Below are 27382 nucleotides of genomic sequence, written 5' to 3' on the forward strand. Positions count from 1 at the left end.
GTCTCAATTCACCATAGAAAAAAATCTTGCGTCCAACCACATGTCAAATTTGGTTTTATTTGCTTGATTAGTTCTCGAGTTATGAAGAAATTTGTTTTTCATTTGTATAGGAGCCCCCCCCCCCCCTCTTAAAGTGGGGAAATCCATAGAAAATATACCATAGAAAATATTCTTGCCTACAAAAACACCCACATGATAAATTTGGTTCCATTTGCTTGATTAGTTCTAGAGTTATGGGGAAATTTGTATTTCGTTTGTATGAGGGCCCCCCCTCTTAAAAAGGTAAGGGGTCCTAATTCATCATAGAAAAAATGGTTGCCTCCAAAAACCCCCACATGCCAAATTTGGTTCTATTTGCTTGATTAGTTCTCGAGTTATGAGAAAATTTGAATTTCATTTGTATAGGAGCCCCCCCCTCTTAAAGTGGGGAAATCCATAGAAAATATACCATAGAAAATATTCTTGCCTACAAAACCACCCACATGATAAATCTGGTTCCATTTGCTTGATTAGTTCTAGAGTTATGGGGAAATTTGTATTTCGTTTGTATGAGAGCCCCCCCTCTTAAAAAGGTAAGGGGTCCTAATTCATCATAGAAAAAATGGTTGCCTCCAAAAACCCCCACATGCCAAATTTGGTTCTATTTGCTTGATTAGTTCTCGAGTTATGAGAAAATTTGAATTTCATTTGTATAGGAGCCCCCCCTCCTAAAGTGGGTAGGGGTCTCAATTCACCATAGAAAAAAATCTTGCGTCCAAAACCACTTACATGTCAAATTTGGTTCCATTTGCTTGATTAGTTCTCGAGTTATGAAGAAATTTGTTTTTCATTTGTATAGGAGCCCCCCCCCCCCTCTTAAAGTGGGGAAATCCATAGAAAATATACCATAGAAAATATTCTTGCCTACAAAAACACCCACATGATAAATTTGGTTCCATTTGCTTGATTAGTTCTAGAGTTATGGGGAAATTTGTATTTCGTTTGTATGAGAGCCCCCCCTCTTAAAAAGGTAAGGGGTCCTAATTCATCATAGAAAAAATGGTTGCCTCCAAAAACCCCCACATGCCAAATTTGGTTCTATTTGCTTGATTAGTTCTCGAGTTATGAGAAAATTTGAATTTCATTTGTATAGGAGCCCCCCCTCCTAAAATGAGTAGGGGTCCCAATTCATCATAGAAAAAATTTTTGTCTCCAAAAACACCCACGTGCCAAATTTGGTTCCATTTGCTTGATTAGTTCTCGAGTTATGAGGAAATTTGTATTTCGTTTGTATAGGTGCCCCCCCTCTTAAAGTGGGGAGGGGTTCTAATTCACCATAGAAAATATTCATGCCCTAGAAAACTTTCACATGCCAAATTTGGTTCCATTTGCTTGATTAGTTCTCGAGTTATGAGGAAATTTGCATTTCATTTGTATAGGAGCCCCCCTTCCTAAAGTGGGGAGGGGTCCCAATTCATCATAGAAAAAAATTTTGTCTCCAAAAACACCCACGTGCCAAATTTTGTTCCATTTGCTTGATTAGTTCTCGAGTTATGAGGAAATTTGTATTTCGTTTGTATAGGAGCCCCCCCTCTTAAAGTGGGGAGGGGTCCTTATTCACCATAGAAAATATTATTCACCATCGAAAACTTTCACATGCCAAATTTTGTTCCATTTGCTTGATTAGTTCTTCAGTTATGAGGAAATTTGTATTTCATGTGTATAGGATCCCCCCCTCCTAAAACGGGGAGGGGTCCCAATTCATCATAGAAAAAAATTTTGTCTCCAAAAACACCCACATGCCAAATTTGGTTCCATTTGCTTAATTACTTCTCGAGTTATGAGGAAAATTGTGTTTCTTTGCTACAGGAGCCCCTCCTCTTAAAGTGGGGAGGGGTCCTAATTTACTATAGAAAATATTCTTGCCCTCGAAAACCTTCACATGCCAAATTTGGTTCCATTTGCTTGATTAGTTCTCGAGTTATGAGGAAATTTGTATGGAAGCCCCCCCTTCTAAAGAGGAGAGGAGTTATAATTCCCCTTATAAAGAGGGGAGGGGTCTCAATTTACCATAGAATAAATTCTTGTCACCGAAAACACCCACATGCCAAATTTTGTTCTATTTGCTTGATTAGTTGTCGAGTTATGCAGAAATTTGTGTTTCATTTGTATGGGAGCCCCCCCTCTTAGTGGGGGGAGGGGTTTCTAACCATCACTAAAACCTTTCCTGGCCCCAAAAAACCTCTACATGCATATTTTCATGCCGATTGGTTCAGTAGTTTTCGATTCTATAAGGAACATACGGACAGACAGACAGACAGACAGACAGACAGACAGACAGACAGAAATCCTTCTTTATAGGTATAGATTTACATGTATATATCAACAGACACAGTTGCCCTAATGATAAAAGAGTCGTCTTAATATTAAAATAATTTTTGTGCGTTGCACGTTACGGGACAAATGATAGTCGAAAACGGCTGACACTCTGTTGAAAACTTTTTGCAAGCCTATAATTGCACTGTTAGCACCATAGTTAGTTCGTCGGAGCGGTAGACGTAGTGTTGGAACCATCCTTAAAGTTCTGGAGGGGGCGTTTATGTTTATCAACTGGAGGATGTCTGGGCAGTCGATACGGGCTGTTAAAACGTCTGCGACAGTCATTGCACGAGAGGTATCGCGGCGAAGCTGGAGTGTGTCGAGTCGAAGAAGTTGACAACGTTCCTCATAAGGAGTGACCTGCATAGATTGTCTCCAAGGTAGAAGGCGTAGAGCATAGCGAACGAATCTACGTTGGATATTTTAGATCCGTAAAACAGCGTTGTTGTAGTGTGGATTCCACACTGACGAGCAATATTCGAGAGGAGATCGCACTAATGAGCAGTATAAGGCGGTAAGGCATTGTATGTTTCGCAATTCTCTAGTCATGCGAATAATTAGACCGAGCATTCTAGAGGCTCTAGACACAATGAATGACATGTGCTGTTTATAGGTGAGATGGCAGTCCAGTATTACGCCTAGGTCCTTCGCGTGATAGACTCGTGGGATCGGGGTTGAATCAAGGTTGTAATCAAAGTTCAGCGGCTGCAGTTTCCTGGTAAACGTCACTACTGAGCATTTTGATGGGTTGAGTAGCATGCGGTTTAGTGCACACCAATGCGCGAAAATGTCCAATTGTTTCTGGAGGAGATGGGCATCGCCGATGCAGTTGATTTTCAAGAATAACTTCAGGTCGTCTGCAAACGCCAGTCGCGGGCAGTCGAGCAAGTTATGTACATCATTAAAATAAAGCAAGAAGACCAGCGGACCCAAATGGCTGCCTTGTGCAATCCCAGACGAGGCAGAGAATGGATCCGAGATCTCCTGACCGATCCTCACACGGATAGTTCGTCCTGTCAGATAGGATGTAAACCAGTTCAGCAAGCTCCCACAGAATCCGAGGCGGTCCAGATTGGCGACGGCAATACGATGGTTGACTTTGTCGAAGGCAGCGGAGAGATCAGTATATATTGCGTCAGTTTGCGAACGTTCAGTGAAGCTATCAGTCACGTAATTAGTGAAACAAAGCAAATTCGTAGTGCAGGATCGCTTTGGGAGGAAACCGTGTTGCTCGTTGGCTAACGTTTGTTGGCAATGGGAGAAGATTGGCTCGATGATTACTAACTCGAACAGCTTCGATACAGCACATAAGGCTGATATTCCCCTGTAGTTATCGACTTTTGTTCGATCTCCCTTTTTGAAAACTGGGAACATATAGGCTTGTTTCCATGCTTCAGGAACACGTCCGCTGGCCAGAGATAGGCGAAACAGATGTAAGATTGGTGCAAGCAAACCGGTTATACAGTGTTTTATAAGTGTTGCAGGAATTCCGTCGGGGCCAGGAGAACTCGAATGCTTCATTTTGGCAGTTGCAGATTTCAAAGTTCACGGATCGGAAGGTAAGTGTGTTTTAGTCAAATTAGCACAAGAACTTTTGAAGTATTCATTAAATCCATCCAACAAATGATGAAAATTAGAATGGCTTTACTTATTACGACGGGAATTAGAAAAAACCCTAACTCGATCCTCATTTCCATTGAAAATGTCTTTCTTTGAACGGCTTAAATTGAGTCAATTGAAACGCTTTGCAGGCATCACGCAACCATTGAACGAGACATCCTCTTAAACGCACGCACAGTTGAGCGTTCGCATGTTTAATATCCTCTTCAGACGAAATATCTTTCCATATCCGCGGAAATGACATCGCGCGTGGGCTAGTAGGTTCGTTCAAATATGGGTTTTTGTCTGGCATTACCGCAAAATCAAATTCTACAAGCGTTTGCTTTCAGCGAACGTAACGTGTTGTTTGCTAGAAACGGAGTCTATTTCCGATACAAAATTAGAAATGCAATTATTACTCGCTAATTGCGTCTTCCGTATACAAATGCTATGGGGCCCACCTTCGTACAAGCGCTCTCCGGTTTTGCCAATCTGCAATCACAGACTAACAGACGTAATACTTCGAACAAATTTCCAAACATCGTTTTGATGGTAATCCGACCTGCAAAAAACACAAGCTTATAGGCCTGACAACGACTTTTATAACTTTTGAGCTTTGTAAACGAAACACAACCAGAGAAAAAGAAAAAGAAGACAATTTTTTTTGTTAGATTATAGTCACTTTAGCCAGCTTGGGTCATTCGTGACTTCTGCGGGGTTGGGATTTGAACCCAGGTCCTCGGCGTGAATGCTAACCACTACGCCGGGACTGACCCCTAGACAAAATTTTATTTTCTCTGCCATTTTTTTCTTCTTTTTCGTTTTTCTCAAGCTGTATTTCGTTTACAAGACTTAAAAGTTATAATAGTCTTGCCAAGCTCCTACCAATAAAACAAAAAAAAAGTTTGTTCCGATACGTTGTGTAGTTTCTGAGAAAAAGGTACACACAGTTTAAAAATCGTGGTTTTTCAGGAGCGGTGTTTTATTCCGTCGAGGTTGTTCCACGCCGCACTGGAATGCTTATAAGTATGATCATTTTTCGGCTACTTCCCGTGGTCGGGTCGTTACAAAATTAGTATCAAAATAAGCAAAAAAGACTGCAGAATCAAAATTTGAAATAAAAACTTAATGAATTTTTCAAAACTTTCAGTCTTTTATGTCCCCTTATGGTTAGGAATCACAAGTAACGGCTCTTTATTGTTTAATTTCTAGGATTTGGGACTAAACCATAGGAATAGTTTGTTTCACTTACAAAAAGTCGATCTTCATGATCGACTGTTATTACCGTGGCATTACGCTGGTTGAAAGCGCCTATAGGAACTTTCCCAGTTCTTTTTGGGATTTGAGCCCGAGTCTTCGGCGCAAGAGGCGTGAATACTACTAAGCACTACCCCGAGCTTAACCCCTCCCAGATCTTGTTAAGTCATCTCTTCCCAATTGCAAGAGAATTCGTAGGCCTTTATAAGCGCCCATGCTTCTACTGATCGAATTTTCATAGTCCGACAAATCCTTCTGAAATGTCGGGAGTGCAACGTGCCCACGCATCAAATTTGCATTGATTTTAAAGTTGCATGCGATATTGTTGAATGCAAACAGCTATAGCAGATAATGGACTGTTGTTTTTTTCTTTCAATTATTGGTTCATATCCGCCGGACCATCAAAACAACACAAAGGGATGAAGTCAGAGATCTCCACAACCAACGATTACCCGCCATGGCTTTTACCTGTCGCCAGGACAAGTTCTTGTCTACAGCCCGGATGTCGTTGGTTAAGGTGCGTCGCCATGAGCCTCTGAATCTGCGTCTTCTACACCGGCCTTGCGAATTTCACTCGGGTGCTCTGCAGTTCTCGTTCGTTTCTCTTCTCAAGATGTGTCAAGATGTGAACTAATGTTCGACATCGGAACGAAAATTGAAGTCCGGGTTCCGGTCCGGTTAAAAGTCGGCACGAACTTTGTTATTCCAACTACAAAAACTAACAATCCAATCCGATTTGGCTCTGTTCATGTTCCGGAACCGGAACAGAGCCCAATCGGACCAGAATAAAGTCGAAATAAAAACGTTCGTGCCGTTGCTATCGGCCGTTGATGACATCGACAATTGAGTTCCCAGTTGTATTGTATATCCAGTTATCAGACCACCACACACGATTAACAAATACCTACAGTGTCTACGTTGTCTCCGCTGGGACGCACTACGTTTCGCAGGTGTACAGCAAAAGGAATTAATGTTTGAGTTGAAAATTCGGGTTTTCGTATGCGAGCGAAACAATGCCGTTTGCTAGGTCAAGGTCATTTAACTGCTCCATCGTTAGAGGATGCCAAGGCAATCCACGGTTTGGTCCACTGTCAAGTGTCAATAGCTCCAGTTAATAACTCACCCGAAGATAATCCTCATGATGATGAGGAACAGTAGCGGCGATATCACGCAGCCCTGTTTCAGCCCAGCAGTAACCCTTATAGGGTTGGATAAGATGCCATTGTGCAACACCTTGCACGAGAACGCCTCGTAAAAGCAAAATCGTGTGCTTAAACCGGCGTTAGACATTACCCTTCTTCATCGACAGACTTCATAGCCGGCTGTTTAGAGTACAGGAAAATTACGGAGCCAGTGTAACGATCCTACTGACTCTATCAAGCAAGTACTGCCTAGCCGAGATTCGACCATGCGACGACTGGCTTATTAGACCAGCATCGTATCTCGAAGCTAACTGGCCGGTTCGCCTCGTACTGAACCTAGATGAGATGGACTACGTTATCTGGAACTCCTCCATATCTAAGTGCGCCTCAGATGTTGTTGTGGTTGAGTCGGTCGAATGTCTTTTCGATATCAACAAACAGAAGCAGAAGAGAGCCGCGGAACGTTATATGGTCTACACAGGATCGGTAGGCACGGAATCCTGCTTGTTGCTGCCGGAGAGTAGCTTCGATATTTTTCCGGATCCGATTGAGGATTACCTTACAGAGTACTTTAAGAGTAATACAGAGCAACGTGATGCTACTCCAGTTACCTTCCAGTCATTCAGTTCCGTCTCCCGCTTTAGAGAATTTGATCTCCATGCCCTGCATCTAGTACACTGGAAAAGTTACGGTTTCCCATATTTTGCTGAATAGCTGATGCATCATCAGGGCTGACAGAGATAGGTCAGCTTTGAGCAACTCGGTTGACGCGATTAATGCGACAAGATTTTGGAATCATGCGCTGCTGGTTTTGTTGGTATCTGACATTGGACAATCGAAAGAGTTGTTCAAAATATTGAGTCCATCGCTGAAGCTATTCTGTACGGTTAATCAGTAACTAACCAGCTCTGCCCTATAACGTCATTTCAAGGCCAGGAAATTAGCCCAGGCTCTCTTGAACTGCCCACAAGCTCATTTAACAACGCTCTCCAGTTCAGCATATCGTTAGCGGGCACCTGTCTTAACCACTTTGGTTTGCGTTCGCTGCGCACTTTGCCGAGGGTTTCGTCACTGGTCGTGATGAAGACGTTTTTGATCCTAGACTCTGGATTCAAGTTGTCCATCTAGGGCCCTTTTCACCTCGGGATTCTCCAATCGCAGGACTTCGTAACGACACCCAACTTTCTCCTTTAGTCGCTGAGCACGTGCGACGCGCAAGCGTACCTCAGCAATAACAAGGTAATGGTTGGATGCAATATCGCTGCGTTTGTCAGGAAGGCTTCTCCTTCACTTTCGACTGATGCCGATGTAGTCAATTTGGTTTTCTGTTCGGCTGTCACGGGTAACCCGCGTGACCTTATGTGCTGGTTTATGGGGAAAGAACGATCCACCATATTGGTATTACCACAAAATTCTGTAAACAGCTCCCCGTTTTCGCTTCTGGCGTCCCATGACACTTTCAAGATCCGCGTTGTTTGAGTCAGTCTTCGCGTTGAAGACTCCCTAGAGAATTTTAATATCCTCCTTCGGGATTTTCTTCAACGCACTATTCAACTGACTGTAAAAACTTTCTTTCTCCTGCAGGTCGGCAGCATCTGTTGGAGCATTGCACCGGATTGCAATAACGTTTCTAACCGTGTTCTAAATCTGGCAACGATTATTCTTTTGTTCATCGGTTCCCACTTCATCAGGGCCGCTTTGGCCCCTGGGTTCAGCAGGAATCCAACTCCTCTTTCTCGAGTAGCATTTTCATCTCGTATGTCAGAGTGAAGCAAGAGTTACCCCGATGATGTCTTGTGTTCGCCAGTATCCGATCAACGGATCTCGCTCAGTTCCAGGATTTCAACCTTTAGGCGGCTAGCTTCCCTTGCAAGTTTAGCTAGCTTACCCTCCTAGGCAATGGTCAGTATATGTATATTCCATATTCCGATTCGTGTCCGTGTTTTCATGATAATGGCCATTGCCAATAAACCAAATCGATTTCTTCGTTCATTTTGTGTAATTTTCGGACTTCGGTCACAGTGGGTTGTTAGCCTAAGGTCCCTATCTAGTTGATGGGACTGCCATCTTAGAGCGAGTAGGAAACATTGTTTCCTTCTCCCTTTTTAAATTCGACAACCAAGAGAGAGCATGTTTCAGGGTCACCTAGAATCTCTTGGTATCAGCGAGCATGGACGGATTTGGAAGTTCTTGTTGCCCACGTGTCGGAAATTTTATTAGCTTCACCTATGCATTTTTGACATTCCGCAAAACGACTGTATTTTGTAAACAAACAACATGGAAGCCGAAAGAAGAAAAAAAATTGTGCACAGTTATTTGGAAAATCCATTACGGTCTGCATCTAGGCTAGCTAAACAGCTGAAATTGCCCAGAAATACCGCATGATGCGTTATCAAACGGTATAAGGAAACATTGACGACGATTCGAAAGCCTCAAGCTAATCATCGGAGTGGAACTGGCGACCGAAAACTGCGTGGTAAGATTTTGAAGACCATCAAGAAGAATGCCAATCTGTCGGATCGTGATTTGGCCAGAAAATTCGGTGCTGCCCATAGTACCGTGAGGAGAATTCGATTCCGGTAAGGAATCAAGTCGTATCGAGCTAGCAAACAAACAAACCAAACCATAATACAGAATAGTGTTTTGTTATGTGTTAGTTTTGTTATGACGCACCTTTATATAAGACCACAGAGTATAGACGGCTTAGTGGTGTAACTGGTTAAACGACACGCTCAGCTAGAGATTGAGAGCTGTGAGTTCGACTCTCACCTTCGCTAAGTCTATATTTTTGGCCTAATATCAAGAATTTTCAGTTTGCCTGAATCTACATTTCTCGCATTAAGCATTTATTCTTCCCCAAAAGAAAAGTAAAGCCGACTGCTATACGTCGTTAGAAAAAAGTTACAGATTATATACGATAATATCCGATTAAGCCCGACTCACTCCGTATTGCTATACCATTCTGTGCTGAATATCGTATGTTTGTCAGTTATTATCATTATGTACGACTGTAAATCAACTTGAGTGCATTTTATTAAACATTAGTTACGATTCCGAATTTGTTAGGAGTTATTTACGATAATTTTCGTGCATTGATGTACGACTTGGTGCTAGCTAGGTTTTACTTTAATTTGTCTTATTAAAAGCTTCAAAATGACCTTTACCATAATATGACTGTATTGATATGGTTGCTACTGTTAACCCTCCAGTTTACGACTGTTAATGAAAGAATTAATCGTAATCAAATTTAAAAGTTAGGATTTCATTTCACTGATTTCTTGCTAATCGATCTTTTACGGTATCCTATAGTAAGAAACCTGACGGCATTCAATTACAATTCTCAGACCGGCATCTAACAATACACAAATGGCAGACGATTACCCGATTACCGAATTCTGTTGAAACTACAGGTCATCCGAGTCGCTTCTGAATCGATAACTGGTAGGTGTGAAGTATAATTGGCTAAATCAATTGGATCTTGAAGCATCATGTCGAAACATATTTACTTAAAAAGATGAGAATATTTAATTTATGTTATTAGCCACAAATCAATATCTTGTCTAACTTACTATACACAGCACAATGTTGTTCATCATGCAAAACAAACGATTGAGTGGTGTACCTTTTCAGAGCTATAATATCGCAACTGGTAGGTACATAAATCAAAAATAACTCACATCGTAAAAAATCCAAAGTGCCAAGAATGCTGAATGAAAAACTTGCACAGCTAAAAGCATAATTTATATCTCAGCATTTGGATGTTACAACTGTCATTCATCCTTCTAGGAAACTTTTGTGCTTTTTCTCACAACTACTTTGTCCTAAAATATGAATGAATGAAACTTCGTTACTCATACATATGTTTATGTGTTGGCTAGTAGAAATTGTTGCAAATTGCACGTGGGCGTCTCCAACCACCGCGATCGGAAATGGCGCCGACCATATTCAAATCACGAACGACGAAGGAAGACTGCAGGGCTGCCTGTTACCGAGCTTGAAGTCTAACCGCCTGACAGTGCTCTGAAATGCCAAAGACCGCCAAATGATGCGGTCGGGCTGTGCTCAGCAGAACGAGGCTGCACGGTCTTCACGGACCGTGTATGAGCTGGTCAGGTGGTTTCACATGCAACAGACAAATCGTTTCTGGCACGAATGAACGGATGTGTGAAGAGTTTTCACGCCACCTTGACATGTACCGAACACTATGGCACTGGGACGTGGGCGTCCAATTTTGCATTGAATATAACGTCATCTATTCACCGGAAAATCTGGGGTAATACGGCAAATGGGTTGTGTCGTGTTTGTATTCATGTTTCATTAATTCGATGGTTGTGAAATTCATCATAACAGTATCAAAATCGGATTTTCTGCTTTGCTTTTGCCGTTTGTATATTCTTGAAATGATGTGCAAATTCACACAATTCTGTCCCATTCCATCTTGAGGGTAATTGTTTGAGGCCATCAATTCGGTTTTCATTACAATATGCTATAGACTATAGTTATGTAGCTGGAAGATGATTCATAACGAAATTGTTTAATAACCGTAGATTTCTATGTAATTCAGCAACATATCAGCATCAGATTGTTTATCCTCAAACACCAAAAGGAGCGTTCCATTTTTTAGAGTAAAACTGAACGTTGTTAGTCTCATCAAATATAAGTCAGAAAACAGAACAATGAAGCCGAACAAATCAGTTCGCTTCATATTAGCCTGACTGTCTAGCGCTAGGCTACATCTTGCAAGAGTTGCAAACTTTTCATGGTAAGCTCATACAATAACTTCTGCTGACGTTTAGACCAATCGATATTTTACCACGAAAAGTAACGCAAATCACTTTGTCACAACCGGAATCCGACATCGGATGCAATGATCTGAATGAAACAACCGAGATGAAACTCGAAGTACTGCACGCCCACAATTCGCATCCACTCCGTACCAAATGCTGAAACCGCAAGGAATCAATTCTCTTCGCTATCAATTTTCTGCGATCCATTCCAGTTTTGCTTGCTTTTCAACACCAATGCACAGCAGCACGGCACAGTTCAGCAGCGGAACGCGGGGGTTCAAGGATATCGCAAAGACTCTAACCGATTTCGAGAGCATTTCCTTGTATCCACTTCAATTGTGCAGTAATTTAGACTGCAAACTGCTTATTAAACATTTAGCATTTGAGATTAAGCATCTGCACTGCATTTACTGTAAGTTGTTAATCTAACATGTGGGTAGTTATTTACGGGTTTTTGAATGAAAGGTATCACAGTAATATATTTTTAATAATCAAAAGTTACAAAAATCACCCTATATACTAAGTACCCGATCAGATGATTCAACCAAAAACATTACAGAATTGTAGCACCAGTTGATATTTCTATCAAAGTTCGTTTTAAATCTGATAGTAAAACTTGCGACATACAAAATGTTTTACAACAATTCTATCTCGTTCTGTTGCTTATAACACACTTTGTTACATTTTGGTTATAAAGCAGAGCAGAATGTTGGTTCTGTCACTCATCTAGATATATAAGGTAAACAGTAATAACTGTCAGTGTTTATTGAATGTGTTTAATAAAAAATGAGTTATTCCCAGAAGTGTCTGCTTATTTTTCGTTTAAAGTGTATTAAAATGTCACCATCACCACAGCTTGCATGTTTGTTTTGAATCTGTTAATATTTGGCAGGGTAGTCTTCGGAGAAAACTTATCAAGACGAAGTTTGATGTTTTCCCGACGTTTCGACACTTTGTTGGTGTCTTTTTCAAGGGGTAATATCATTTAGTCTTTTGTTCTGTTTTTTAGGATTGTACATATTACGGTCATGAAGGGTAGTAGTTGGTACATGAGCGTGAATATTTAAAAGATTTAAAAAGATTTTCCTGCTTTGTAGCTGTACTGTGGAACACTAAGCAAACATCAAACTTCAGTCTTGGTAAATTTCTCCGAAGACTGGCCTGCCAAATATTAACAGTTACAATTGAATCCAGTCGATAAAAAACAAAACCTTTGTTTTGAATTTTCATTCGTTTAAAAGTCGTTTTATTCAAAAATATCGACCGTTTGATCTTTTAAAGAAGCTGAAGTCACTCGAAATAAACAAAAGATTCATCTTCCATTTCATCAAGCGATACAAGGAAACCGGTTCTTGGAAAATACTCCCCAGACCTGGCCGGCCGTAAATGACACCGGAAGCCATCAAACGACTAAGAGAGCGAATCCGACGGAAGCCAGAAACTGGGAATTTTGCAAGTAACCATAAAGAAAATTATGCAAGACGATATTCGATTGATTCCATACAAAAAATCACGGGTGGACGGTTTGACTGAAAAGTAGAAAGTTACAAGAATCGAAAGTTATCAGAAACTGCTCAAGCGGCACGACGGTTGTGAAATTCTGTTTTCGAAAGAATGACCTAGTTCTTCGCCTGATTTGAATCCTCTCGACTTCTATGCATGGGGATACATGCTAGGCAAGCCAGGGAGCACCAAAGGATTGACTGTGGATACTTTCAAGTAACGTTTAGAGAAGATTAGCGATGAAATGCCTCAAGAAATAAATCCTACGTCAAAAACCGCGGTAATTCAAAAATCGTCATAAAAATAAACCATGTTTACTTGAGTGCAGACTTAAGTGTAACTACCAAAGAATAAAATTCACATTTATTCAAACTAGAATTCGGATAAAGGCATCAACAAGCCAAAACTTTTGTAGCAACGATCAACGACATTCAAACCGAATTTCTCTCTGCGGCAGGAAGCTCGCTGCTGACCAAGACTATTCATCAATGAAATATGTCCCAGCGGATTCAATATCCATTCACACGTACAAATCGATTGTGGGAAGAGCATCGGTTAGATTACAACTTATGGCACATCTGAAGGCTCACCATTCCGTCACATATACTTATTCGCAAATACCTATCGTCATCACTTTTTCGCCGTTTGATCCTTCTACTAGACTGTCATCTGGTTGCGGAATTGGTCGTTTGCCAACACTTTATTGCTTCATTAGGGCTGCTACCAAATTCTTTTCGCAATGAATTGTATTGCCACCGTCGATGTGAGTAGCAATGCCGTTAGTCACTCTTATTAAACCTGTTAACCATTCTACGGGATTCTAAGATATTTAGTGCTGGAACCTTTTTAAGGTTGTAATGCATATGAAATTTTATTTTTCAACTGTTAAGATTATCTGCATTCGTTTTTATTTCATTTTCGAAATAACGCCAAACGTTATTTTCAAACACAATGGGTTCAATTCACTATCGGATAAATTTTTTTCCTAGTTAAATCTATACCTATAAAAAAGGATTTCTGTCTGTCTGTCTGTCCGTACGTTCCTTATAGAATCGAAAACTACTGAACCAATCGGCGTGAAAATTTGCATGTAGAGGTTTTTGGGGCCAGGAAAGTTTTTAGTGATGGGGGGGGAGGTTTTAGTGATAAGAGGGGAGGCTCCCATACAAATGAAACACAAATTTCTGCATAACTCGAGAACTAATCAAGCAAATAAAACCAAATTTGGCATGTGGGTGTTTTCGGTGACAAGAATTTATTCTATGGTAAATTGAGCCCCCTCCCCTCTTCATAAGGGGAAATATAACTCCTCTCCCCTTTAAGAGGGGGGGTTTCCATACAAATTTCCTCATAACTCGAGAACTAATCAAGCAAATGGAACCAAATTAGGCATGCGAAGGCTTTCGAGGGCAAGAAAATTTTCTATGGTGAATTAGAACCCCTCCCCACTTTAAGAGGGGGGGGGGCTCCTGTACAAATGAAATACAATTTCCTCATAACTCGAGAAATAATCAAGCAAATGGAACCAAATTTGGCATGTAGGTGTTCTTGGAGGCAACCATTTTTTCCATGATGAATTAGGACTTCTAACCTTTTTAGGAGGGGGGGGCTCCTATTCAAATGAAATACAAATTTCCTCATAACTCGAGAACTAATCAAGCAAATAGAACCAAATTTGGCATGTGGAGGTTTTTGGAGGCAAAAATATTTTCTATGGTGAATTAGGGCCCCTGCCCCTTTTAAGAGGGGGGCTCCCATACATATGAAATACAAAATTGCTTATAATTTGAGTACTAATCAAGCCAATGAAACCAAATTTGGCATGTGGGAGTTTTAGATGGCAGTTTAGTGTATTACGACCCCTTCCCCTTTTATGAGGGGGGGGGGGCTCCCATACAAATGAAATTCAAATTTTCTTATAATTTGAGAACTAATCAAGCTAATGGAACCAAATTTGGCATGTGGGAGATTTTGGAGTCTTGAATTTATTTTATGATAGAGACCTCTCACCCCTGTGGCAGGGGGATATGGATTCTCATACAAATAAAACAGAAATTTTTGCGAAACTCAAAAACTAATCGAACTCGAGAAATTCGAGACTCTTCCATAAAACATTAGTCAATAACAAGATCACAAAAACTATCTATAGTAACACTAGATCATTCAGGACGAGACGGCCGCGAGGGTTGCCGGCGACCCTCCGTCGGAAGCGCCGCCCACTGTGGGGAGGCAACTCCCCGCAGAAATCACTACTGCGTAGGTTTATTTATTTTCCTAGGTCTACCTGGTTTTCCTGGAACGAGCGACAGCGAGTAAGGAGAGGATCGCAAAATGGTACTTTCCACAAAAAAGTTTTCCGTGAAATGGTACATTCCGCTTAAGGTTTTTCGCAAAATGATATTCGGCGTAATGTTGTACAATCATGGCGAATATTACTATCCGCTTTCTGGCTATGCAATGAGTGGACAGGGGAGTTGTTTTCTACTTTACTGCGAGGAAAAATTGCAAATTTGTATATTAAATTACCCATTCCAGGTAACTAATAAGCCTTGACGTAAGCAGCAAATCAGCGTATCTGGCATTTTATACTGCACGTTATTGTATGTTAGCTTTTTGACTGCATAGGTGTTGTAAATTGGCATCCAAAATTGTATTCAAATTCTTCGTGTCGGTAATTAGCTGTAAATGTGCATTGTCAGCACTATAAGAAGGTTATCAGTAAAGTAGTTGTATATTTTGCCAAAATAGCATTTAAGTAGCATTTAAGGCGACTTAATTTTGGCTACTTGCTACCGATAATTGAATTATTCTCTATGACAAATAACGCAATTTTAAGTTCCTACTACCAATTTTTTGGTTGAAAAACTACTCAAAATCTGAGTTTGTACACTTTAAGGGCATTTTGAGTAGTTTCAACCTAACTTTAACTAAATCCGACCAATTTACAGGTAAAATCATTTAAGAGTGTAGTATCGACCTGAAAAGAAATAGGCAAAAAGATAGGCCAAGAAATGCTAAAGAAAAGATCTTCCGTTTGCGATTTCTTTACCAGTATGCACCTCACAAGAAATATTGTTTCACTTTCAGATGGCGCAGTTTTACATGCAAGTGAATTGAAACTTCACTTTTCCGTACAGAATAATATCCGGCGCAATTATTACCGCAAGAAAAACTGACAGATAATTGCTTGCCTTGCAGTTGTCAAAATTTCTTCGGTAAATAGCAGGATTTTTTCTTGAGATGTTTTCTTTTTAGCTGGATACTAGGCTTTACCAATGATTACATAAAGACACAGACAAACTTAAGATTATCATTGACTAATATCTTGATTACCATTGATAACGTAATTAAGACATAAAAAATTACAAAAATAAGTTTTGATTACTACGCACTCATACCCTCATACCGATACCCATACCGCTCATACCCATTGATGGAGTTGAGCGGGATAGTTGTAAATTGTAATCCTGTTCCCCAATTCGGTACTACATGGTTTATAAAGCCAATGACCGTTTTGGGATTTATATAGGCTCCATACCTGATATGAAGTAAGAAGGAAACTTCCGAAGAAGTTGTGCCTTGAAAATGCAAGAGTTCCGCAATTGCAGAGCAGATGCGCTGAACTTTCAGGCTCGAAGTTACAAAAGCGGCAGGTGTCGGATGATACCTTGCCGATATTCTTTAAATGATAAATGATGACCCCTTGGTGCAAGCTTTATTATGAATGCTTATAATAATCGCTATTTAAAGTGCACGGATCGGAAAGTAAGTGTGTTCTATTGGATTATTCGTTAGAATCCATCCAAGGAATGATGAAAATTAAAGTGGTTTTCCTTACTGCGACGGGAATTAGCAATAAACCCTACTGCTTATTCAATCTATACTTATTCAAATCGCTTTCCGTGCATACCGTCCAGGATTTATTCATTCATGCTTATTTATCATGACGAGTTCTGTTCGTTGCGGTTCGTAATTCGTATTTCCCGTTGATTGATTAACCACGTTTTACCTTCCTCGCCGAGAAAAAGGATGTAACTCTACTCTAAAAGTAAACTTATGGATTTTAAACAATTGAATAGAATCCCATGTGTAAATACACTATTAAAGTCATTAGGATTGTCGCTCTATCCCCGTAATTAACATATACGCTAACAACTGGCATCGGTATCTATCGAGTAAAAACAAATGGTCAAGTTCCAAAAATGGAAAATGTTTAAAATCATTATTATTTATTTATAAAGGAGGAGGAAGCGAATCCGATTCTATCAACAACCTAGTGCAATATTTCCCGTAATCAATCTATCGGACAGTTTGCAGTTGGATGGCTTCGCCAGAGGTATATAAATCAATTATCCTATTCCTGCTAGGATTAACAAAACACAGAGCAACAGTAAAGCGGTAGAGCCGGAGGCAATTGGCTATGACAGTCATGAGCGCTGTTTTTCTCAATCGATCAAATCGCGAGCATAATATAGAAAATATATTAAAAAAGAAAACGAGATTTATTTGCATTCAAAACTTTTGAAGCATCTCAGCGAATTGCTAAACCGGAATCAATTAGATTCCATTATACGAACACCGACGAGGGGGCTGAACGTAGTAATAATCGCATAACCGCCAGCAGTTAGTGAGCATGTCCAGCGTTGGAAACATTTTCAATTTTACCGACTGATTTTCCGAGGATCACTAATGCCGTTGTTGGTTAGCCGGCGTCCTGCGCATCCTGAGAGCCCCTGTGCCTGTATATTTACCATTAATTAAGATTAGTTGTGGCACTTTCCCGTCGGTGCCGGTTAGTATAAGTGGTTATGACCTCAGATGCTATCCGGGGAAGCGACACGATGCGGTCTATATTACTTTCTCGTGAAAGCTGTGGGTTAATAAAGCTGACCTCCACTGATGACGCTAGACAACCAGACAGTTCCCGTGTAAGGACGCGAAGAGAGGACCGGGAGGTAATTATGCTAATTTTATTGGTCCACTAATCAGATTAGCGTGTTTTAAAAACTCTTATAGAGGCCTTGTACGGTGGCTGACGGTGTCTGCCGGCAGAGCTGTCATTTTGGAATCTTTTTGTGTGGTCCTTTTTCTTTGGGTAGGTTTCGGGTGGCATTTTACGTAGCAAATGAAACTGTTCAAATGAGATTACGACGGCAACTAATTGAGATGAAATAGCCAGGAAAGCTGCCTAGGGTTACCTCTTTACTACGATGAGTGAGAGAAAAGTATTCGAGACATGTTGGTTAATATTATACCGTAGCTTAAAAATATATCATTGTCGTTTGACAAATTAAGCAATACCACTGCGTGCAAAAGTGGGTAAAATATTATGGTATATTGGCGTGTATGGCGCATTAAATATGTGCCTGTTTATCGAACATAATCGAAGGGAGGACTGTGCAATATAATCTTGATTAAAGAGTAAAGGGTTTCCCACATCAAATTGCACCACGGAAGAAACGCTGTAGAAAATTACCTACTTGACCGATCCTTTTCAAACTTTCAGATAATAAAATATACCACAACCGTATGCTCGCACCTTATGCCTATCTCCACTCGTAAGGTTCTGTACAACAACTGGCTACAGCTTCTTCTGTACGGAACCCCACTTTTTCTTCATGTCTTCCTCAGATTTGACCTCTTTTCGATGCTTCCGTAGTGCCTGCATTATAATAACCCAGTATTTTTCGATAGGCCTTAGTTCCGACGCGTTGGGGGTTCATGTCCTTGGATACGAAAGTAACCCCGTTGGCTTCGTACCACTCTAAGACATCCTTTGAATAATGGCACGAAGGTAGATCCGGCCAGAAAATCGTAGGGCCCCCGTGCTGCTTCAACAGAGGAAGCAGACGTTTCTGTAGACACTTCTTAAAGTAGATCTGCCCGTTTACAGTCCCGGTAGTCACGAACGGCGCACTCCGTTTGCCACATGAGCAAATCGCTTGCCAAGTCATATATTTCTTGGCAAACTTTGAAAGTTTCTGCTTCCTTATTTGCTCCGGAACATCAAACTTGTACTGGGCGGCGAAGAACAGTAACCCCGAAAGATGCCGGAAGTCCACCATGACGTAAGTATCGTCAGCATCTGGGTGTACAGTTTCCGGGCCCGTGACTTTCTCACCGTATTTTACCATTCGTCACGATTTGGAGCCTTCTGCACTTTGTACGTATGCAGTCCCTCCCGGTCCTTGGTTCTCTGAACAAAAGGCTTGGATAGATTCAACTTTTTGGTCACATCCCCGATCGAAGCATTGGGATTCCGCCTAAACGCTTCCACGCCACGCTTGTGATCCTGATCACCGATAGAACATCCACCGCACCGACCACCATCCTGATCACCAATAGAACATTTGACCACATTTCTCCTTCCGTTCGATGCTCAGAGTTTCGTCGTAACGTTTAATCACACAACTCACCGTTGACTGCACGATTCCGAGTAGTTTTCCGATGTCCCGATGAGAGAGTTGAGGATATTCGAGGTGCTCGTGCAAAATCAATTCGCGACGTTGCTTTTCGAGTAACGTCATTTTTACAAATTTCGAAAAACTGTCCGTGATAAAAATAAAGTATAAACAATACACTTTAATTTACTTCTACCCAAATTTTCAAGTGAAAATACCAGGTGGGTAATTTTCTACAGTGTTTCTTCCGTGATGCAATTTAATGTGGGGCACCTTTTATAACAACCTAGTAGGATGTTTCCAGAGTGAATATGTATTGAAGAGCCGTTGGGCAGGCAAAAGTGATAGCTCCGTATTAAAGATACGGGCTAGGATTTGCAAATTTTTTACAAAATATGCGAACTAGGACTTGCAAATATATAAGAAAAATTATATGTCAACCTTTCAGACAAATTTTTGAAGTTCCCACTGGTTATTGTTCTTCTTTAGCAGCAGCCGGGACGTCTCGTGCCTACAGAACCTACACAGGACTGAGCCGCCAAGACCCTCAAAAATGTCTCAATTGGGATTCTCCGTTAAGATTCAATGGATTATATTGATTAACTATTTTCTGAGTGTCTCGACGCCTGTGTAGTCCATAGGGTCTGTACTTGTGCTGCATCGAGAATTCGTCTGTATTGTACTCGGTCCTGAGGGATTACTTACTTTACTTTAGTGGCAACGGTCCGTTACCGATCCTGCGCCGAACGAATTATAGTCCTCCAGTACCGTCGGTCCTGGGCTGCCGTTCTCCAATCCCCACGAACACCAGCTGAACGTGCATCGTCTTCGACAGCACACACCCACCGAGCGGGGTCTGCCTCGGGGTCTACGGCCTCTTCCTGGTTCTCTGCTGAAAATAGTTTTGGCTACTCTTTCATCGGGCATTCTGGCCACGTGTCCAGCCCACCGCAGCCTGCCACATTGCACTACCGTCACTATATCAGCATATTTGTATACTTGGTACAGCTCGTGATTCATGCGTCTGCGCCACACTCCATTTTCCATTTTGCCACCAAGTATAGATCGCAGAATTTTACGCTCAAAAACCCCAAGCACTCGCCGATCAGCTTCCTTTAGCGTCCATGATTCGTGTCCGTAAAGGGCCACCGGGAGGATTAGTGTTCTGTAGAGCGCCAGTTTTGTGCGAATTTGCAAACTACGGGACTTCAGCTGGCTACGTAATCCGTAGAAAGCCCGATTCGCGGCTGCAACTCGTCGTTTCACTTCGCGGCTTACATCGTTGTCACATGTCACGGGTGTACCAAGGTATATAAATTCCTCCACTACTTCATATCGTTCCCCATCTAACTCCACCTCGGCACCAACACCACTTGAGCTCCCACGATCCCTACCAGCAACCATGTACTTCGTTTTGGCGGTATTAATGGTAAGTCCCAATCTCGCAGCTTCCCTTTTAAAGGGCCTAAAGGCCTCTTCTACTGCTCTACGGTTTATTCCGATGATATCGACGTCATCCGCAAAACCAAGAAGCATGTGAGATTTCGTGATGATAGTTCCATTCCTTTCCACGTTTGCTCTTCGTAATGCACCTTCCAAGGCAATGTTGAATAGCAGGATAGAGAGTGCGTCCCCTTGCTTCAGTCCATCCAACGTCACGAAAGCAGCTGAGGTCTCACCCGCTATTCTAACGCATGATTTGGATCCATCCAGCGTCGCACGAATCAGCGTAACTAGTTTCGTCGGAAAACCATGTTCTAGCATTATCTGCCACAGCTCATTTCGTTTAACTGAATCGTACGCCGCTTTAAAGTCCACAAACAGATGGTGTGTCTGCAAGTTGTACTCCCGGAACTTGTCTAGCAACTGGCGCAGGGTAAACATCTGATCCGTCGTGGAGCGACCCTCACGAAAACCAGCTTGGTACTCGCCGACGAAGGACTCCGCTAACGGTCTCAGTCTGCAGAACAGGATACGGGAAAGCACCTTGTAGGCAGAATTGAGCAATGTAATTCCTCGATAGTTTTTACACTCCATTCGATGTCCCTTTTTGAAAATTGGGCAAATGAGGCCATCCAACCACTCCTCCGGTATTTGTTCTTCCTCCCAGATCCTGACAATGATCCGGTGGATTGCTTCGTACAGCCGCTCGCTCCCCGCTTTTAGAAGTTCAGCCGGGATACCGTCCTTCCCAGCAGCCTTACCGTTTTTCAGCTCACTGATTGCCTTCTTAACCTCCTCCTGTGTTGGTGGCTCCACAGCTTGACCATCGCTTACAATTTCTATCCTGTCCCTGCTGATCTCCTCATTTACCTCTCCATTCAATAGTGTCTGGAAGAGCTCCTTCCACCTGGCTGCTACCGCCGTTTTGTCGGTAAGCAGGTTGCCAGCACTATCATTGCACATCACAGGCATGGCAAAATTCCTGCTTCTCACCGTTTTATAGAAACTCCGTGTGTCGTTGCTGGCGTATCGCTCCTCTGCGCCGGCAAGCACGTGCTCCTCGTACTCGCGTTTCTTTAGACGATGGATTCTTTTTTCCACAGCTCTAGTCTCTCTGTATCTCTCTCTGTTTTGACGCGTTGCCGCAGTGAGCATGCGACTCCTGGCCTGGTTCTTTTCGTCTGTCACTCTCTGGCATTCGGCATCAAACCAGCTGTTACGCTGTCTTCCACGCGTCGTGCCTACCACCTCTCTCGCTGTTGTTTGGATGGCACCATGGATGTTCCTCCACAGCCCATTTATATCTTCTTCTTCTTCTACCTGCTGTTCTGCGATTCGCTGGTGAAGCTTCCTGGCGTACTCCACTGCAACGCCGTCTGCCGTTAACCGCTGGATGTTGAAACGCAGCGTCCTTTCAGTGCGAGCTTTCGCCGTGTTCGACAGCCTTGCGCGAATCTTACTCACTACGAGATAGTGGTCAGAGTCGATATTTGGTCCACGAAAAGACCGTACATCGAAAACATCCGAAAAGTGTCGACCGTCAATCAAGACATGATCGATCTGAGAGCTAGAGTCTCCATTTGGATGCCTCCAGGTTTGTTTCCGAATATTCAAACGTGGAAAGTAGGTGCTACAGATCGCCATCCCTCTGGCCGCGGCAAAATTTATGAGCCTCAGACCGTTATCATTGGTCGACAGATGCAGGCTATGTCTTCCAATAACTGGACGGAAGAATTCCTCCCTCCCGATCTGCGCGTTTGCATCTCCGATGATGATTTTCACGTCGTGTTTTGGGCACTCTCCATAGGTCCTCTCAAGCTTGTCGTAAAACTCGTCTTTAGCATCATCGGATTTATCATTTGTCGGTGCGTATAAGTTGATTAGGCTATAGTTGAAGAATTTGCCCTTAATCCTCAACACGCATATACGGTCATCTACGGGCCTCCACCGGATAACTCGTTGCTTTTGTTTTCCCAACACTACGAAACCGACTCCATGTTCAGCTTTCTTACCGCCACTGTAGTAGATGTGGTACTTAAAAGAAGTGCCTGCAATAGGGTCTACTGCACGGAACTCCCTTTCTCCGGAATTTGGCCACCGAACTTCCTGAATAGCAGCGATCTCCACTCCGAGTTGATGCAGCTCTCGAGCAAGCAAGCCAGCCCGTGCCGGTTCATGGAGAGTTCGGACATTCCAGGTACCAAGTTTCCAATCGTTATCCCTTAATCGTTTCCTTGTCCCTTGCCGTGTCCTATACCGATTGTTCCGTCCTGAATTTCTTTGTTCGTTGTTCGTGGTAATTGAGTTTTCGGTATACTACCTCACCGGGGTCGCGATACCTACATCCCGCTGATGGGTCTGCCATCTTAGGTATAGCTTGCGGGATACAGCATTTCATATTCAGCCGCCCGTTACGAGACAGACGCTGTGTGAGCCGCCCCTCACCTGGAGAACAGGCGCTCTAGTTCGCACCTCCTAGCTTAGCTGCTTCAGTAAGTACGTGAAGCATTTCCGGGTAAGGCCATCGACCGTCATCATTTGACTTAGATCTGCGTGGAGGCGCCAGGTGGGAGCTTGAGAGAGCCAGAGCTATGTTTGACGCTCCTTCCAGGTAACTCTCTCCATTTCATACCCCTGAGGGATTACTCGTTACCAATTCGTTATGTGTTTGAAGACTCCCAAATCAGCTCACTCCAGTCTTGATGTCGGTGGTGACCTTAAAGAGAATTGGTTTCGCTGCACACTCGTCCGGCATCCTTGCGACGTGGCCAATCCAACGTAGCCTCCCGACTTTTGTCGTGTGTTCGCTGGAAAATAGTACCTGCAGCTCGTGGTTCACACGCCAACATCAGTCTTCGCTCTTTGTTTGCACTCCGCCAAAAATAGTCCGCAACATCATTAGTTCAGATACGGCAAGTGCATGTATATCATCGCTATCGATACCTAAACATTGTTTGTTGACGGATTTGTTGAAATGGAATTGGCAAAATTTTGAAAACACTTGAAAAGTATTAACACAAGTATTTTTATTTTTCTACCCAATAACTAAAAATGTATTCATGTACACAGTATTAGTAGGTAAAAGTAGATATTTAGTCGCAATTTACGGTATTTTGCATCATGCTGTACGCGAGTACATTTGCTTGATGAACAAAAAATAAGTGTACGTGGAATGTAATGCCTGTCGCATACTTAAATTATCCGAATTGAAGAACTTTCCTATAGTTATTCCGGTGGGACGTGGGGCTCGCGCTATCATAAGTGCTATTGTTTTTTTGCACAAATACTGGTTTATCATACCACGTATAATTATGCAAAGCATCTACCACCGATAAACTATGCAAAACAAAAATATAATTTTAGAAACCAGCAGATCGCATACGGCAAATCTACTGACAGCTGCCTTCAAACGACTTCCGAGTAATGAAAATATTATTGTACCATAACTATGTATATCGATATGATTATCAATCGCAGTGTCATGAAAGTATCCAAGGAAAATATGATAAAGCATGAGAGATGTGTACACATAAGAACTACGTCCCCGATATAGTGTACCAACAACATTTTGTTCAATGTTTTCTCTAATAGCTGAACGCATCTGCAGCAAAAACTCTACATAACGCACCATAATGAATAACTTATGATAATCGCACCTGAAACTATGGTTGTGAAAGTCCACAATTTTTACAATTTTTGTCCATAAGAGAAGTGGATGTTGCTCAGCATGAGATCCAGAATCCAAGCTAGGTAACATTTCCAGAAGATGAATTCTACGTTTCAACAATTTGAAGCACGTCGTACAGTGGTTAAGAATATAACCAAAAAATATATTTTTTACTTTAACAGTTAGGGTGAATCATATATTTTGGACAGGTTACATATATTACCAAGTATTACTCGGTATTTAACATATGAAATCCTGTCACGCCGTTCATCGCATCTGAAGAAAACTATGCACCAAATCGCGAAGTAGATCATAGCTATTGCTATCAACTCGCCGAGTGATCGTACCATCGGTGGACCACTGTTGCTATTTTTAATTGCACCCAACAAAACAGGAACTACCAAGAACATAGCAAAACCAAGTAAAACGAAGGTGCCTCGAGCAACCGGAAATCTGTTGCTAAATCCCCACAAGCCAAAAAAAATGCAGCCATACTATATCAGGATCGAAACTAGTAAGCTTTAGTAGGGTAGTTGATCCAATAGTTGTGGTAGTACCAATAGTTGCGCTATTATTCATTATTAATGCATATTTTCGTCACCGTAGCATTTTGAATAAAACAATTAAGTTCATTATATAAAACAAGTTCTTATGAGTATTAGTAGTTAGACTACAGTAGTTAAAGCATTATCTGCTGAAATGGCGATTTTCTAAAATCTAACACAAGTATAGACGCAATTGGAGCGCACAACTATGGGCGCTCATTTGTATAGTTGCGCTATAATGTTTTTTCACTTAGCAACCTAGCAATGTATACGGAATAACACAATTCAAGGAACACCAAACTTAATTAAGGAAACATTAGCGCAACTACAATATAATTGAATCGGAAAATTCATTTTTTTCTTTATAAGGCTTCTCGTACAGCGAATGCAATTGTCTTGCCTTGTGACAAATGTTTTGTGTTTGATAAATTTATATCCCACAAGCATTGATGGAAGCATATACCTCAATAAACAAGAAAAAAGAAATTACATTGTGCTTAGCTGCGCGACTAATGGAGCGACTACCCTACCATGCTGACAAAAGTTTACAAACAGAATGAAGTCTTTTGATGAAATGGTTCTGTGAATGTAGAATAAAGATAGACTTGAAATATTTAATTTATTCATGTGAAAATATTTAAATTCACAGGCTGGTTCTAAGTTGTTTTAAGTTACAATTCATGGCTAGCTATACCACATAAATAATTCTCCCTTTTTCAAGGATACATTGTAAAGTTTTTAATTATGAAAACACTGTCACCTGTTCAATTTTACGGCTATTGGTTGAGAAATTGTAACAAAAATCACGTATTGTACTTTCCTTGTAGTAAAATCAGTAAAATTTCATGATTGCCAAGGTACCGTCGCATCACCTTGGATTTGTTTGTTGTTGATTTGTTGTAACAAGAAGGGTCACTTTTTAAGATTATTACACTGGCTTAGACCAAAGATACCCAGCGTTCCATGCAAGTTTATTTGCGGCCATAATTTATGGCCTAATGAATGAAAACAATATTCGAACAAATTCAAGTTTGCTCTGTCCCAAAAAAACTCAAAAGAAAATTTTAGAATCTTTCGATTTCCGACCGAAAAACTTACGACCGGTCATGAGCCGTCGTTAAGGGAAAACCACATGTGGCTTGGAAATTTTACTTACTTAGTTTTGTCAAGTATGTAGAAAATTAGAGTAAATTTGAAAAATCAAGCCATTTACAAGATCAATCTTGTTAAAATCTAGGTGACTCTGCTTTTCAACTCAATCTTTACATGAATGTATGAGTATTTAACTGTATGTTTCGACATAAAAGTAGAATAATGCGTTTTTTGTTCGTTGGTCGCAGGCGATCAATGTCGCCTGAATCTACGATGGTCATATGGACGTTTGCCATATGTCAGCACAAATACTTCCTCTGCTATAGAGTACGTAATGCTTTTATTAAACTCAAACGAAAACTAAGCTCAGTGTCTGGTGCACAACACTCCTTCAATTGTGAGGATCTGCAAATATCTGCAAGAGCAAATATTCTCAAGATTTTATTGGTTTACACAGCCTTCATTGATAATTGCAATGATAGAATAGATATAGACGAATTGAAGCTTAACTGTGAAATTGTCATGTAAAACTTTCGTACATATTTTATTTATACATTAACATGTAAATAAATATACTTAGAAACATAAAAAAATATGTACGAACTAATATTACAAATCGAGCGAGAAGCAAACGGTACCCACTCTTACGCAAGCGAGTGTAAGAAGCACTCGCTTACATACGCGGCAAGAGTACGGGTCCTCGCGAGCGATCTTTATCAACTGCTCGGGTTGCAATGACACACTCCCAAAAACTCATTGTAGTGCATGGGAAAATAAGAAGCGGAGTCTGAAAGAGATGCTTATGCCAATGTGATGGTTTGAGGCTTCCCCCTTTTTTAAATAAATTCAAGCTAGCTGACAGAGAGAAGATCAGAGCACATGGTCACGCTAGTCCTTCAAGCTTTAGCTTAAGTGGTCGATGTGCAGCTCTAGGCCAATATGCCAAATCGAATTATGGCAAAGGTATATTACGGCTCCGGTACATTATGGTAAACATATAGAATAAGGAGGGGCAAAAGTGCGATGCGGGTAAAAGTGTGATTCAATGATTTATCAGTGCAGATTCCGAGTAAATTAACTACGTTAGCATGGATTGGTGACAACTTTGAAAGCTCGCATCTATCGAAAACATTCGTTGTTTACGAAGCATGGTTGCAAATGTTATTTTAGGGCGATTTTGAAGTAATATTTCGTTATACGGCAAATGCGATAGCAACAGGAGGATGTTACTTAATGAAAAATTGTAGCAGCGTTTTACATCACTCACATATCTCTCTTAAAAATGCGGTGAGAATAATTTACAAAATCTATTTCGCTTTTCCGGAATTTTATCAAACCCGTCAAGCGCCTAGCGGGGCAAAAGTGCGATCCATGGAAGAGGCAAAAATACTTAGGCAATTATAAACAGTTTTAGACACTATATTACAGATACTAGAAATGGAAGATCTACCAAAAACTGCGTGCTCTACTAGATGCTAGCCGAAGGAAAGCAGTGTCTATTCGGTGGTGAAACAAAAAAAAACATTTGGTAAAGTTTCGATCTGATACAGACTGCAGTACACCAGAGAATAAAAAAGGTGCAAATTAA

The 27382-nt window shown here is 41.3% G+C and overlaps 1 protein-coding gene across 1 annotated transcript in view; it reads left to right on the forward strand.

Annotated features, from left to right (window-relative positions):
* The first annotated feature begins 3291 nt into the window (after positions 1-3291).
* LOC128745700 (uncharacterized) overlaps positions 3292-27382 on the forward strand; it is a 48618-nt gene continuing 24527 nt past the window's right edge. The window contains exon 1 of the mRNA XM_053842779.1: positions 3292-3528. Coding sequence (XP_053698754.1) covers positions 3292-3528 — 237 coding nt within the window. The remainder of the gene's footprint in view (positions 3529-27382) is intronic.

The sequence above is a fragment of the Sabethes cyaneus genome, chromosome 1, assembly GCF_943734655.1.
Source record: "Sabethes cyaneus chromosome 1, idSabCyanKW18_F2, whole genome shotgun sequence".
Taxonomy (NCBI): domain Eukaryota; kingdom Metazoa; phylum Arthropoda; class Insecta; order Diptera; family Culicidae; genus Sabethes; species Sabethes cyaneus.